Source organism: Laetiporus sulphureus (assembly GCF_001632365.1).
Source record: "Laetiporus sulphureus 93-53 unplaced genomic scaffold LAESUscaffold_127, whole genome shotgun sequence".
Lineage (NCBI taxonomy): Eukaryota > Fungi > Basidiomycota > Agaricomycetes > Polyporales > Laetiporaceae > Laetiporus > Laetiporus sulphureus.
The window spans coordinates 1-11,392 of NW_024468636.1; the positions used below are offsets into that span (position 1 = coordinate 1).

General features: G+C 51.8%; 6 protein-coding genes across 6 annotated transcripts; 2 read left to right on the top strand and 4 right to left on the bottom strand.

Moving 5' to 3' along the window:
* Positions 1-14: 14 nt before the first annotated feature.
* On the bottom strand, positions 15-1,325 carry LAESUDRAFT_718541 (uncharacterized protein; the record flags this gene model as incomplete). The annotated part of the gene is made up of 6 exons (XM_040907447.1): positions 15-93; positions 157-274; positions 590-823; positions 881-929; positions 1,029-1,183; positions 1,253-1,325. Coding segments are annotated over 6 exons (708 nt in total), but the record flags the coding sequence as incomplete, so codon positions are not given.
* Positions 1,326-2,524: 1,199 nt separating this feature from the next.
* Positions 2,525-3,911, bottom strand: LAESUDRAFT_765268 (uncharacterized protein; the record flags this gene model as incomplete). The annotated part of the gene is made up of 6 exons (XM_040913627.1): positions 2,525-2,740; positions 2,805-3,141; positions 3,194-3,380; positions 3,437-3,584; positions 3,636-3,785; positions 3,834-3,911. 6 exons carry the CDS (start codon positions 3,909-3,911, stop codon positions 2,525-2,527), a joined length of 1,116 nt encoding a protein of 371 aa, XP_040757433.1.
* A 620-nt stretch (positions 3,912-4,531) lies between these two features.
* Positions 4,532-4,988, top strand: LAESUDRAFT_765269 (carbohydrate esterase family 16 protein; the record flags this gene model as incomplete). Its single annotated transcript, XM_040913628.1, has 3 exons — positions 4,532-4,628; positions 4,683-4,901; positions 4,960-4,988. The coding sequence occupies 3 exons, from the start codon at positions 4,532-4,534 to the stop codon at positions 4,986-4,988; spliced, it is 345 nt and encodes a 114-aa protein (XP_040757434.1).
* Positions 4,989-5,550: 562 nt separating this feature from the next.
* LAESUDRAFT_765270 (uncharacterized protein) lies at positions 5,551-6,210 on the bottom strand (the record flags this gene model as incomplete). Its single annotated transcript, XM_040913629.1, has 3 exons — positions 5,551-5,766; positions 5,820-5,941; positions 6,006-6,210. The coding sequence occupies 3 exons, from the start codon at positions 6,208-6,210 to the stop codon at positions 5,551-5,553; spliced, it is 543 nt and encodes a 180-aa protein (XP_040757435.1).
* A 173-nt stretch (positions 6,211-6,383) lies between these two features.
* On the top strand, positions 6,384-8,919 carry LAESUDRAFT_732963 (uncharacterized protein). The gene is made up of 10 exons (XM_040910348.1): positions 6,384-6,634; positions 6,685-6,870; positions 6,923-6,993; positions 7,044-7,164; positions 7,214-7,300; positions 7,354-7,470; positions 7,526-7,598; positions 7,668-8,151; positions 8,226-8,474; positions 8,541-8,919. The coding sequence occupies exons 1-10, from the start codon at positions 6,456-6,458 to the stop codon at positions 8,666-8,668; spliced, it is 1,695 nt and encodes a 564-aa protein (XP_040757436.1). The 5' UTR covers positions 6,384-6,455; the 3' UTR covers positions 8,669-8,919.
* LAESUDRAFT_770880 (uncharacterized protein) lies at positions 8,719-10,506 on the bottom strand (the record flags this gene model as incomplete). The annotated part of the gene is made up of 5 exons (XM_040913786.1): positions 8,719-9,074; positions 9,119-9,749; positions 9,819-10,013; positions 10,067-10,256; positions 10,304-10,506. The coding sequence occupies 5 exons, from the start codon at positions 10,504-10,506 to the stop codon at positions 8,719-8,721; spliced, it is 1,575 nt and encodes a 524-aa protein (XP_040757437.1).
* Between the last annotated feature and the right edge of the window lie 886 nt (positions 10,507-11,392).

The following is an 11,392-nucleotide window of genomic DNA, read 5'->3' on the forward strand; positions in this document are numbered from 1 at the left end:
GGCATGAAATGTACCTTTTTCTCCAACCCAAAATGGTGCATACAATCAGCAATCTTGTGGGCCAGATAAGCACCAGTATGCTTTTCCGTCAAGCTGCATCAGGATGTGTAATACAATTGAGAAGGAAACAATAGCACAGGGTCATGAGCCGCTCACCGAATAAACTCCAATATTGCACGCCATAACCTGGTGCCATCAAACCAGACGATAATGATTCCTAGGTATGACGCAACAAAGGGGGCTGTCCACCCATCGATGATGAGGTGTACAGTACCTGTCAACTTCTGCAGAATAAAAGTCAGTAAATATGTGCATCAATGACAGATCAGGCTTACCGCAAAGTATTCCCTAATAAGTTTCGAGCCCTGCTAATATATCTGTTGAACATCGCAGGAAACAGTTCGTGGCGATGGAATGGCAGTTCCAGGCCACAATAGCTCAATTTCCTCCTTGTAAAAGGGGTCAGCCACAGAATTAAATGGGCAATGCGATGATGCGCATCACAGTGCTATTATAGCGCGATGTTTGTGAGGTGTGTATGATGAAATGGTATTAATCAGGGTTTGCTGTGCACCGGCAGCTGACATACTGGTCGGCTCAACTCCGCGCCACTTGCAACACCCCTGTATCCCCCGATCAAGGTTCTTGGTTCCATCTCCTGTCTTCATCTGATCACGATAATGTGTTCTGTGATTCTTCGGATCGAATTTGCATGTAAAGCCGAACTGCAAGAACAGCGGGGTCTTGTCATCTTTGTAGATGCGCTTGAGGCTCACATTGTAATGATCATAGCACTTCGACTTCCATTTAGTGCTTGATAGACCTAACAGGCAGTATACATGGGATCAGAAATGTCACAAAGGAGGAATCTCGGACTTACTGATAATCTCTTCGTCAGTCATGCTCCATACCTCGAGATCAGTTGATGCCTGTGTTCAGCCATTGCGCTTTTTTGTCAGTGACACTATCACAGCTGGGGCTGCTGGGCATGATGCAGACAGATCAGATTTTGATTGAGTGTTCCTGACTGGTGAGTCGGAGACTGAGATCGAAGACTGAGACCATGCTGATAATGACGTATGTTCCATCACAGTTGCAGAGAATGGGAAAGCAAATGGGTCCATCGCTGTCATAGCTAACTGGAGGGGATCCCTGGGGTGCAGTTGTAGAGCACTGGCCCAGGCTGATGCGACATGACTTAAAGTAATCTAATTTTTTGCAAGGATCGTGAGCAGATCCGCGTGTGACACACCTATTGTGTTCAACTTAGCAATGAGGCGTCGATTGTTATATCTCATTTGATGCGCTTTCGCTAATTCCCACATGGTGGCACATGAAAACAGGAACATTGAATTCAAAAGTTACATGCTAAAAGCGAGCTTGACAGGATCTTTGTTCTATCTGTTAGTGCCCAGAAGGCTGTCCGCACACCACAACTTCTTTAACGGGTAATACCCGGGTCCTACCCATCCTACCCGACAGTACAGAGATGGTCACCCGTACCTGACCCGGGCCACAGATGCGGGTTACCTGTGACCCGTACAGGTCACACCTGCAGGTCTAAGCACGGGTCGGGTCACAGGTCGACCCAGGAAGGTACCTACCCGTGTCACTCCCTAACACAGTGCAAAGGCGACTAACTACCGCATGCACCACGGGAGTGACGACCTCGCAATCTGAGTGTTTTGAACTTTATGACTGCTTCAAGCTCGCGCACAGCTTGATATGTTTATAAACCTCGCCATGGACCACGAGGATAATCTTTTCATCGTTGCTCACGAGCGGCAGTGCACCAGCATCTACGTGACATGGTCAACGACGTGCACTCAATGAACAAGACGGAAGCGATATCCGCCAACACCGACGATGGCCAACCGCTCGTGCGCGAGGACAGTCTCCTTCCTACAGTAGCAACCTGACCAGTCCGGTCCTTGATGATGGATTTCCTTCCCATAGGCTATCACCTGGACCCGAGCCGCAGTGGGGTTCTCAAGACCACGTGCAATAACAACGTGCGAGTATGTCTTCAAAACTTCAAAACGAAGAGGAAGACGGCGAGAAGAAGGAAGCGGCAAGAAGCGACTGTAAGCGAGTCGGAGAACTATCCTCTTTCTTTTTCAGTTCTGGTAAACGCGTCCTTTAATCACGTGGACCATACACGCGATCACGTAGTATCACCCTCAACGCGGTCCATTGCAGACAGGAGAACATCCGTTGGCATTCGATATCCTCACATCATCAATAGTCTCTTGCTCCAGCTCATCCCCACAAATTCGCATTGCCGAAGTACCTATCCCCCTTGACCTCATGCTTACTAATGCGGACGGACGCGTTCTGATTGACAAGGCGCGAACAGAATGTTAGAGCCATCGCTTGACGGTCGAAGACCCAATCACCACCGTGAAATGTATCACAAGACATATCGCTGGGAACGACACAGCATACGTCTTGGATGTTTGGTGGAATCGCTTTAAGTGAATGGAACAGCGATCAAGTAGGGCTTGTACATCCGGCACATTATGACCTATTTTAAGCGTGCGACCTTAGTAACCGGGAAACGAGTCGGTCCCTTCGCAGGCCGAACTACGGGCTTCCGCAGATCCTCCAAGGATGCCCTGCGAGACGAGGGAGAGGCCGTCGGGGATGCGATGGATGAAACCGTGCTGATCGAGATGTCACTGTCCGACTCGTAGCTGTCGTCCCAGGCTTCACCGTTAGCATCATATTCCACCTCCGGCCCCTTCGTTCTAAACGGGCATGGTGGAGCCAACAGCCTGCATGGCCGCCGGTATGGATGGGCTCACGTGGACGCGATAATGGGTACTCCCCGCAATTGTATGCTGCAGCACTGCAAGCCGGTTTCCATTAGGTGCGTGGACATCAGCGAGCAGATGGCGAAGATATGCTGCCTGCTCCGCAGAGGGCTTCGGCGCGGGAATGGACTTCTTCCGCTCGCCCACTATCGTTGGCCGTGACTTGTGTGGATGGGCGAGCGGATCATGTCGGCTGTCGCAGAAGTTTCGCCCAATGCAGCACACGGGTACGGTGAGGATATATGCCTCCGCATCGGCTCCTCCCGCTTCGAATGGCGCGTCGCCTTCTTGTCGTTGGCCTGCGCCTTCATGCCGCGCTCGACCTGACCTGCTGGAGTTGTTAGGATCCAGCGCCTTCATACTTTTTTTCACCGACACACTCAGACGTCGTCCAAATCAGCTCCGCATTCTGCTCGTTGCGATCATCAAAGTTGGCCGGCGTCGCGTCGCCTTCTTCCGCAATCGGAGACTGCTGCCCGACCGTGACGGCATCAGTCGTCTCGTCTTGCTCGCCCACGAGGTCAATGCTCCGTCTTCGTGGACCTTCATTTGTTGGGGCTCGGCCTCCTGTGCACCCGTCTCCAAGCTGCGGCGGAGCGGGTCCGCCGGCACAAACGACGAACTTTGTCCAAGGCGATCGCCGGAAAGGCGTGCGGATTTGCGCGCAAACTGTTTGAAGCGATATCGTCTGCGGTCCTTCACATAGTCCTCCGGCTTGATGCTCAGACTGAGGTCGTTGAAGTCCTCGTACGTGAGTGAGACCTTCTTGCACTTCTCACACACGAGAATTCAGGGGAGCTGGTTCCCAAAGAGCATGTCCACGAACGATTTAAGCTGCTCGCTCTCCGGCAGTGTCGAAGTTGGGGACCTTCCCGCAGTCGATGAGTTGAAGGTAGATGGCGCGGGCGTGCGTTTCTTTCCAGAACGCTTGCGAGACTCCTTCGGCCATGGAGGCTTTCTCTTCTTGAGTATCTGGGGTCGTATAAGCGAGCGTCGCACTGTGTCGGACAGTTTACATACATCCAATTCTTCCATCCGCGTCGCATCCAGTATGTGCTGCAAGAATTTGCTGTTGATAGTCCATGTCACACTGGTCATTCTTGTCCCCAATAATGAATAGCAGCTCTCCGCATCGACCATGAGTTTCAGCTGGACATGAAACATTGATACACTCACTTCGGACTCATGCTCTCGCGCTTTCTGCTCTCCTCCTCATCACACCAATGAAAAGATCCCCCAAAGGTTCGTGTCGAACGCCGTTCGTGAGCTGTGGCGATCGGCTTACCCGGACAGACATTTGAAGTATGTTGTATACATGATACCTGGCAATTTGACATCTCCCTTTTCGCCTAACGGCAACAGCTTAGCCTTCAATGATTAACTGTGCTCTTGGGCGGCTGTCTAACTTAGTACCCTATTCCTAATCGCCGGTGTTCGAATCCCACTCTTCCCACTCGCTTTACCCCTTCTTAGATAGATGTAGATAGATATATTCTTAGCCTAACGATAACAGCATGGCCAGCTGTTACCGTTAGGCTAAGGGTATTGAATTTATTTTTACTAATTCTCGTTGCAAAGAAAATACCGATTCCCGCAGTGAGAAAGGCATGCAAAGTTGTGGATTCTCTTTGACTTTTCGCTGAAGCAGCATCAATCCAAGACGGGAAGCCCAGCTCTAAATGCTTCTTGCTACTTGGTAGCTGGCAGCACTGTTGAAGATGACCTCAAAAGCCAGCTCGAGGTTCTTCGAGCATTATCCTAAGAAGAAGACAGCAGCCTCGAAACCGCCTTTGGACGCAAATAAATCGCTATATGGTAGGCCGGCCCATCTCAAAGCTTTTAAGGCGATCAATGTTCACTTCCATTCAGTCATCTGGCTAGGAACCAACGATTGCGGGTATGTAGGAACATACCATAGATATCTTGCGACACTGACCAATGGCTTACCCATAGACAAACCGACCCCGTCAGACCTGGAAGATATTGTAGACAGTCTTTTCACAAATGGTCTGGACGAGCTCTACGTGAAAGCTGGCGCTCGCAACTTCCTCCTCATCGACGTCCCACCGAACGAGCGCTCTCCAGCAGGTTCGTATCGTTCTGCTAGCCATCTATAGCTAACCTCATATATTGTGGTGTCATGCAGCTACGATCCTGTCGACCGACATTTCTTAACAATACCGGATGTGGAATGAGCTACTTCACGAGCGGGCCAAGTTGTTCGCACAAGAACGCAAGAATGCGTCCGTCTTCTTGTTCTCGGCCAACGCAGTGATATCTGCGATTCTCGACGCTCCTGATGAATATGGATTCCAGGAGGAGGATGTATCCGAGGAAGATGGTCCGAGGAAGATGGTCCAATGTGGCTGGACGACATGCACCTAACGAGCGACGTTCACGCGATCATAGCCGAAAAGGTGCAGAAAGCGTTGCGTTCGGTGGCACGTGGCAGCGCATAGTTCGTCGTCATTGGTAGATAGCTGTATCCAGAACGACAGAACAGATTGTGGGAAGCTGCGCTGAGCACCGCGTCCAGAACAGTGTAAAATGCGCACTTACAATATCGAAATCATATCAAGCTTGATAGGCTACAAGCGCGGAATGAGGGTACGGAACGGGCCGAAGTATCGAACGCAAACTCCTATAGTGCAGTTGCGCAAAGCGTTGCCCTTCCTGTGCGTGCTACTCCGAGCTTTCTGTGACGTTTTTGGCATTACGCTCGCGTAATGCACTTTTCTCAGCACTCAGAGAAGTGGATGTCCCCGTAGAGCTCGATTGTTTTCAACTGCTGTGAATCCTGGCCGGTGTCCCCTTTCTTGAGTTTGGCAGGTCCATTCGACACCGTCGATGAGCTGCCTTCTAGACGTTGCGTGCGACGAGCATCCCATATCATGTATAGAATAGCCTCTGAAGTTGCAACGACGATGGCAACAAACAAGGCCAGTAGGACTTTCTGGCGCGTGGTCACGGACACAGCACACATTGGGAAAAGGCTTTAGAACCTACCCATTCGTCCTTCCAAGCAAGTCTTCCTGCCGCCCACCATGTCGCTACGCCAGCGCCTCCTATGCTCAGCAGCGCATTGATAACTGCAGTAACCATACGCCTATCGCTGAGATCTCGCTGCGCTTGTTCATGCTGAGTAGATGCAGTGTTCATGGAAGGGAATTTACGGTCGGGAGAGGTGCGTACCGGCCAACAGCGATATCATACTGTAGTCACTGGGCTGAAGAGGAGGATCGTTCTCTCTTAAAGCCCTTTCACCATCAGCAGAGCGCGCCCAGGAAGCGATTGACGCGAGCAGTGGGTATGGGATCGTGCGAGACGATGCAGATGCCTCAGAGTTGTCGGCATCGAGAACGGCGGTCAATTGCGAGGAGAGCGACGAAGTCAGCATAGGAGGTAGTTTCCGCAATGCCTCGAGGAGATGGGTTCAAGCGATATGTTCAATTCAGATGCAGTATCCAATTTCGACATGGTAGTCCGAAGGTTAAAGATGTGCATCTGCGCGTCTGAGATCGGCCGCGTTTCACTTTGTCTCAAGACTTCATCTCCGCTCTTTGCTCTCGTGCTCAAGGAATTGTGACCAGTCAACATAGAACTCAAGCAGCGCTGCAGTCTTCTGGGGACTTTTGTTTGCCTATGTCACATCAGCCTCAGGACGTCTTGGAGACAGATGGAATTGGAATCGTCGATCCTCTCATTCGACGGGTGCATGATGTTCTTCAGGCTTTTGACCGCCACTCCGTGCAATCTATCCTTGATCTGACCGATGCTTTGAATCAATGTTCAATGTTGCTTGCGAAGGATCAGAGGCACCGGTGCGTACCTGATGTGTTCTGTCTGCTGAGTGAGCTTTGAAGTCATCTAGACATGTTGTAGGCGAGACCAACCCTGCGCTGTGGAAGCTCGTCCAGGAATTGTGGAAGATGTTTGCGGAGCTACACGCTGATGAAGATATGATATCGACGACACAGCTTGCTACGCTCTCACAGAGTCTTGCCAAATTCACCCGGAACCTGGTGGCCGCGGAATCATATAACCAGCAGAGAGTATTGTTCGTGTTCGCCTCGTAGATTCTTGTGAATGCAATTAAGAAATCCACACAGTCAGAACAAAACCTGCCTCCGTGCGATGGCTCATCAATACACTTCGTATACAGCCTTGCAAGAGCCGGCATGTCCGTCGTCCGCCCAGTCTCATACCTATTGCGACTGAACTCAGTCACAGCCATTGCAAGCAGTCGAATACTGGCACAAGCATTGTCAAATCTGGTGACGGGCAACGAGCCTGTTTTACAAACTATCTGGGAGATGTACTTGTCGCTAACGGAAGAGCAGCTCATCCTTCTGTACGACCTTTAATAGTGGTGCATCCATGTCCTTCTGACACAAACACAGGTGCCTCTTCGCTTCCCCTGACATGCGAACTGCCTCTTCCACGTTCATATTCATCTTGAACTGCGTCCATGGAAACAGGGGACGTCTGTACGCCATGCTTGCATCTTTGTGGCAACTTATCCCTCATCGATGAATATAAGGGAAATGTTGATTCACAGTCCGAGAGGCCCTCGTCTATGCATCTGCATGCTCGACCGTATCAACTCTCTGGTAGATGCTGAAGAGGCCACAGACGGGGCTCATGCCTTCGACGTAGGGTACATCAACTGCTTCGTTTGACATTTGTGGCCTGCTGACCTCTGTGTTTATCAGATATGAGATGTTCTCTCGCATGGCGGAAGGCGGGCTCATCCCAGCCCTATATACGACGATCGCTTTGAGAGCAGTTCTGATCGATTCCACTGCACGATATAAATTTTAACGACGTTCGTCGAACACGAACATTTCCAGAGAGGACGAGATCGTAACTCCGCACCAAACTACCCTACTCAAGCTTCTTGATTCCCACCTACAACGTCCCCGCTCAAAAACCCCATTAAATGCGACAGATCGACTCGTTCGGAACGATCTCCTCCGCATGCTTACTGATAAGTTCTTCGCCCTATCGGCGTACGTTCAACAAACTATTCGCAAAGCGATGGGTCCAAAAGTCGATACCGTTGGAGCTAAGGATGCAGGTTCTGGTGGTGAAGCAGCTGCACTTAAACCACCTCAGGAACTGGACTTGTTGCTGCCGAAAGTCTGCGAGGCTCTGGTGCTAGTTACGCAATGCCTGATATCACTCGCATTGCACGCTGAGGAACTCGCCGGTGTCCCTGTCGGCTTATTAGCAGACAGGGCGCAATCAGAGCAGGCTATCTCGTATGCTGTCGGGGTGAAGATTTACTTGATGCAAGAGTGCTCGACCGACGGTGAAGAGCTGCCAAGAAGCATCGTCGGTATGTCATCCTTGCAATCCATCTACGCTGTATACGCGCGCTTACAACCATCGGAAAAAACTTGCGGCGAATAGACGTATTCGTTCCCCGGATCACCTTTGGCAAAGTAGTGCAGCGACCTCCGCCTCCAGGAGCGACTGCACAGGACACCGCCACTGAAGCTCATCCGTCCGCAGCTGCAGGCTTCTCGTACGTCAAGCGCGACCTCGTCCGACTACTCGGCATCCTCTGCTCGGAGAATAGGGATGTGCAGGATCGCATGCGTGAAGCTGGAGGTATCCCTGTCGTGATGAACCTCTGCGTCATAGATGACCAGAACCCATGTAAGCCGGATTCTTGTCGTCCACACAGAATGGAACATGCTGTTGAATGCTGTCCTGAATGTGCAGATTTGAAAGAACATGCAATTTTCACCTTGTGCAACCTCCTGCATGGAAATAAGCAGAATCAAAATGTTGTGAAGGAAATTCAGCCAGTCGGTCGGTGGGATGAGCACGGCGTATTGCAGAGTATGTAAGTCAGCAAAGAATCATCACTATATAGCGTTATTACATCTGTAGCAGAACCCTACTCCTCTTCCTCGTCGAACCCGATAGCCCTCCTCTTACGCCCGCCGGATGTGGTACGACGGCGCACCCCAAACTCCTCGTCCTCCTCCTCGCTTTCCACGTCCATGCCCTCTTCTCTTCGTCCCTCGTCCCTCGTCCACAGCACCTTCTTCCTGCGACTTCCCGCTCGATACTCTTTTTCGCTTGCGCTCCTCCTCTTGTTGAGCTGCGCCTCGAGCTTCTCCAGGTCATCTTCTTCACCTTCTTCTTCCTCCACCCGGCTGCGCCGCGTGCTCTTCCGTCTACTGGCCTCTTCGTCTGACTCGCCGTAAGCGTCGACTTCCTCATCTGAGTCGGCAACAAGAAAATAATTGTCTGGTACTCCCCAGGCCCCTTCTTGCTGCTCTCCTCATGGACACCTGCCTTCCGCTTCCTCCCAACCCTCCCGCTCGCACCCTCCTCACCATACTCATCCTCCGACCGCCCGCCAAATACGCCCTCTTCCTCGTCTTCTGACCACATATCTTCCCCGGAGCGCTTCCTCGTATAGCCTGTCCGCCTCCTGCGCGGGCCGCCGAGCCCGTCGTCCTCGCCGCGCGGCTTGCGAGGTTTGCGCGCCGCCTGGCGCATCAGCTCCAGTTTCTCGCGCTCCGGGTCCATCGTCGGGTCCGGCGCCATGCGCAGCCGCGCGACTTTGTTGTGCTTCTGCCCTACCGCACGCACGAGCATGCGGTGCGTCTCGGACTGCATGCCCGTCGGGCGCAACGACATGTAGCCCGTCGGGCGCAACGACATGTAGCCCGTGATGAGCGCCTCGCACTGCAGGATCTCGGCGCGCTTGTGCTGTGCGACGAGATAGGTGAGGCCCTGCGATTTGCCGGGTGTGGTCTGCGAGGACGAGATGACGGTCTGCGAAGGCTGTTGGCTGCTGCCAAAGGATTGGCGTGGAATTGCACCGGAAGTGTCGATTGTTTGTGTGATGTCAAAGAGCTCCTTGCCCAATTGCAGGTTGAGAGTCCCATCAGACCAACGAACTATCCGGCTGTTTGACTGCCTCCTTTGTTTATGAGCAAATGAATAGTCATTAGTGATGAGCCACAACACCCGCATGCGACTCACGTCCTGGCCATTCTTGTCTTTCACCCATCGCCATCGCACTGTGTTTTCGACTTTGAGCTTGATAGTCATGCTCTTCTCACCAACGCTCTCGGCTTGTTGCGTTTCTTCGTCCTCTTGCTCAGGACCTATGTAGGTGTCGGGATGGAAGGGGTTTGAATCAACCTTGACGAAATTTGGCATGCGAATCACCCAATACTAAGAAACGATAAGGTTCGACAACGTTGACATCTGATCAGACGGCAACTCACATTTCCATCCGAGCTTCGTGGGACAGGTATGTTGGGTATGGCAGCGTTCGCCTCGAGGACTTGCTGAACTATTGGCTCGCCACCCTCCCCGTCCTCTTCCGCATACTCCATAGCCTCCCTATGCCTTCTTTCTAGTGAAGACAAGCCATCGAGATGTTCGGCGTGCTCCGATGATGCCGGAGTCGCGACCCTAGAGGAATGTTATGCATGAGACGGAACATTGGACTGCGTACTCACTCGTCGTGTGTGACAACGTGTACGTCGTTACCTTCCGCCTCACCGAAAAGATCGTGCATGTCCTCATCCTTGACGTTAACGTCTGTGTGGCCATTCTCTGAGCCCAGCGCTGGTTCACTCATTGCGACGTCGTCCAAGGGTGGCTGGTACTTGGTTTCTTGCAATGCCGAGGGCAGATCCAGCGCGCCAGCAAGAGAAGACATTTTGGTGGATGGGTGTGGAAGAGGGGAGATCAGAGTAGAATGTCGGGCTCAGGATCGTCCTTATAACTGAACAAGACGAACCGCGAGTCCTTTTCCCACGTGGTCTGGTCGAAGTTACGCTACAGACAAGTCATCAAGATTTCAGAGTCGTCACTCGGCATCATTGTTCAACGTTCAACGCTCAACCTCTGAACCGCGATTGCGGGTCGTTGGTACGCTTGTGAGTTGTTGATTACGCTTACGCTTATAACACAAACACACCATAGCTTGTCCAAATCAAATCACTCAAGCTACATCCATTTTCCGTATCTCAGCTGTGACGCTCGGACGTATGCTAGTCCTGCCGCTCTTTAACTGTTCGTCACTGTGCAAACACGATTGTAGATGATTCTATTCATCTTGACTTGCAGATGTCGTTGCTTTCTCTGAACACCGATGTGCTCACGGAACTCATCTCATTCCTCGAAACTAGCGAAGCTTACCGGCTTTCCCTCACGACAAAGCAGCTACACATCCTTGCCATACGACAGATCTACCGTGTAATCAAGATCAATTGTTGTCAACATGTCGTAAACGTGTGTTTGCAATTGCTACAAGACCCCACAAAGCGCTTGGTCCTCGTACGTGAACTACGCATTGGCTCTGCCGCTCTGCAGCATGGCGACCAAGCCGTCGCCGCTTCACTTATAGAGGTACTTTCTCACCCTTGCGGAAAGAAGATCCGATGCTTGCAGCTGAGCATCGAATGGATTCTGGGGAGTCAGCCGTCCCTTGCCCATGCTGTAACGGCACTGCCAAATTTATTGCACCTTGAACTGAAAGGCGTCGACGCACAGTCCCTCGCAATGATTGGGAAGCTATCTTCCAGGCCTCGCAGTTTGGCTCT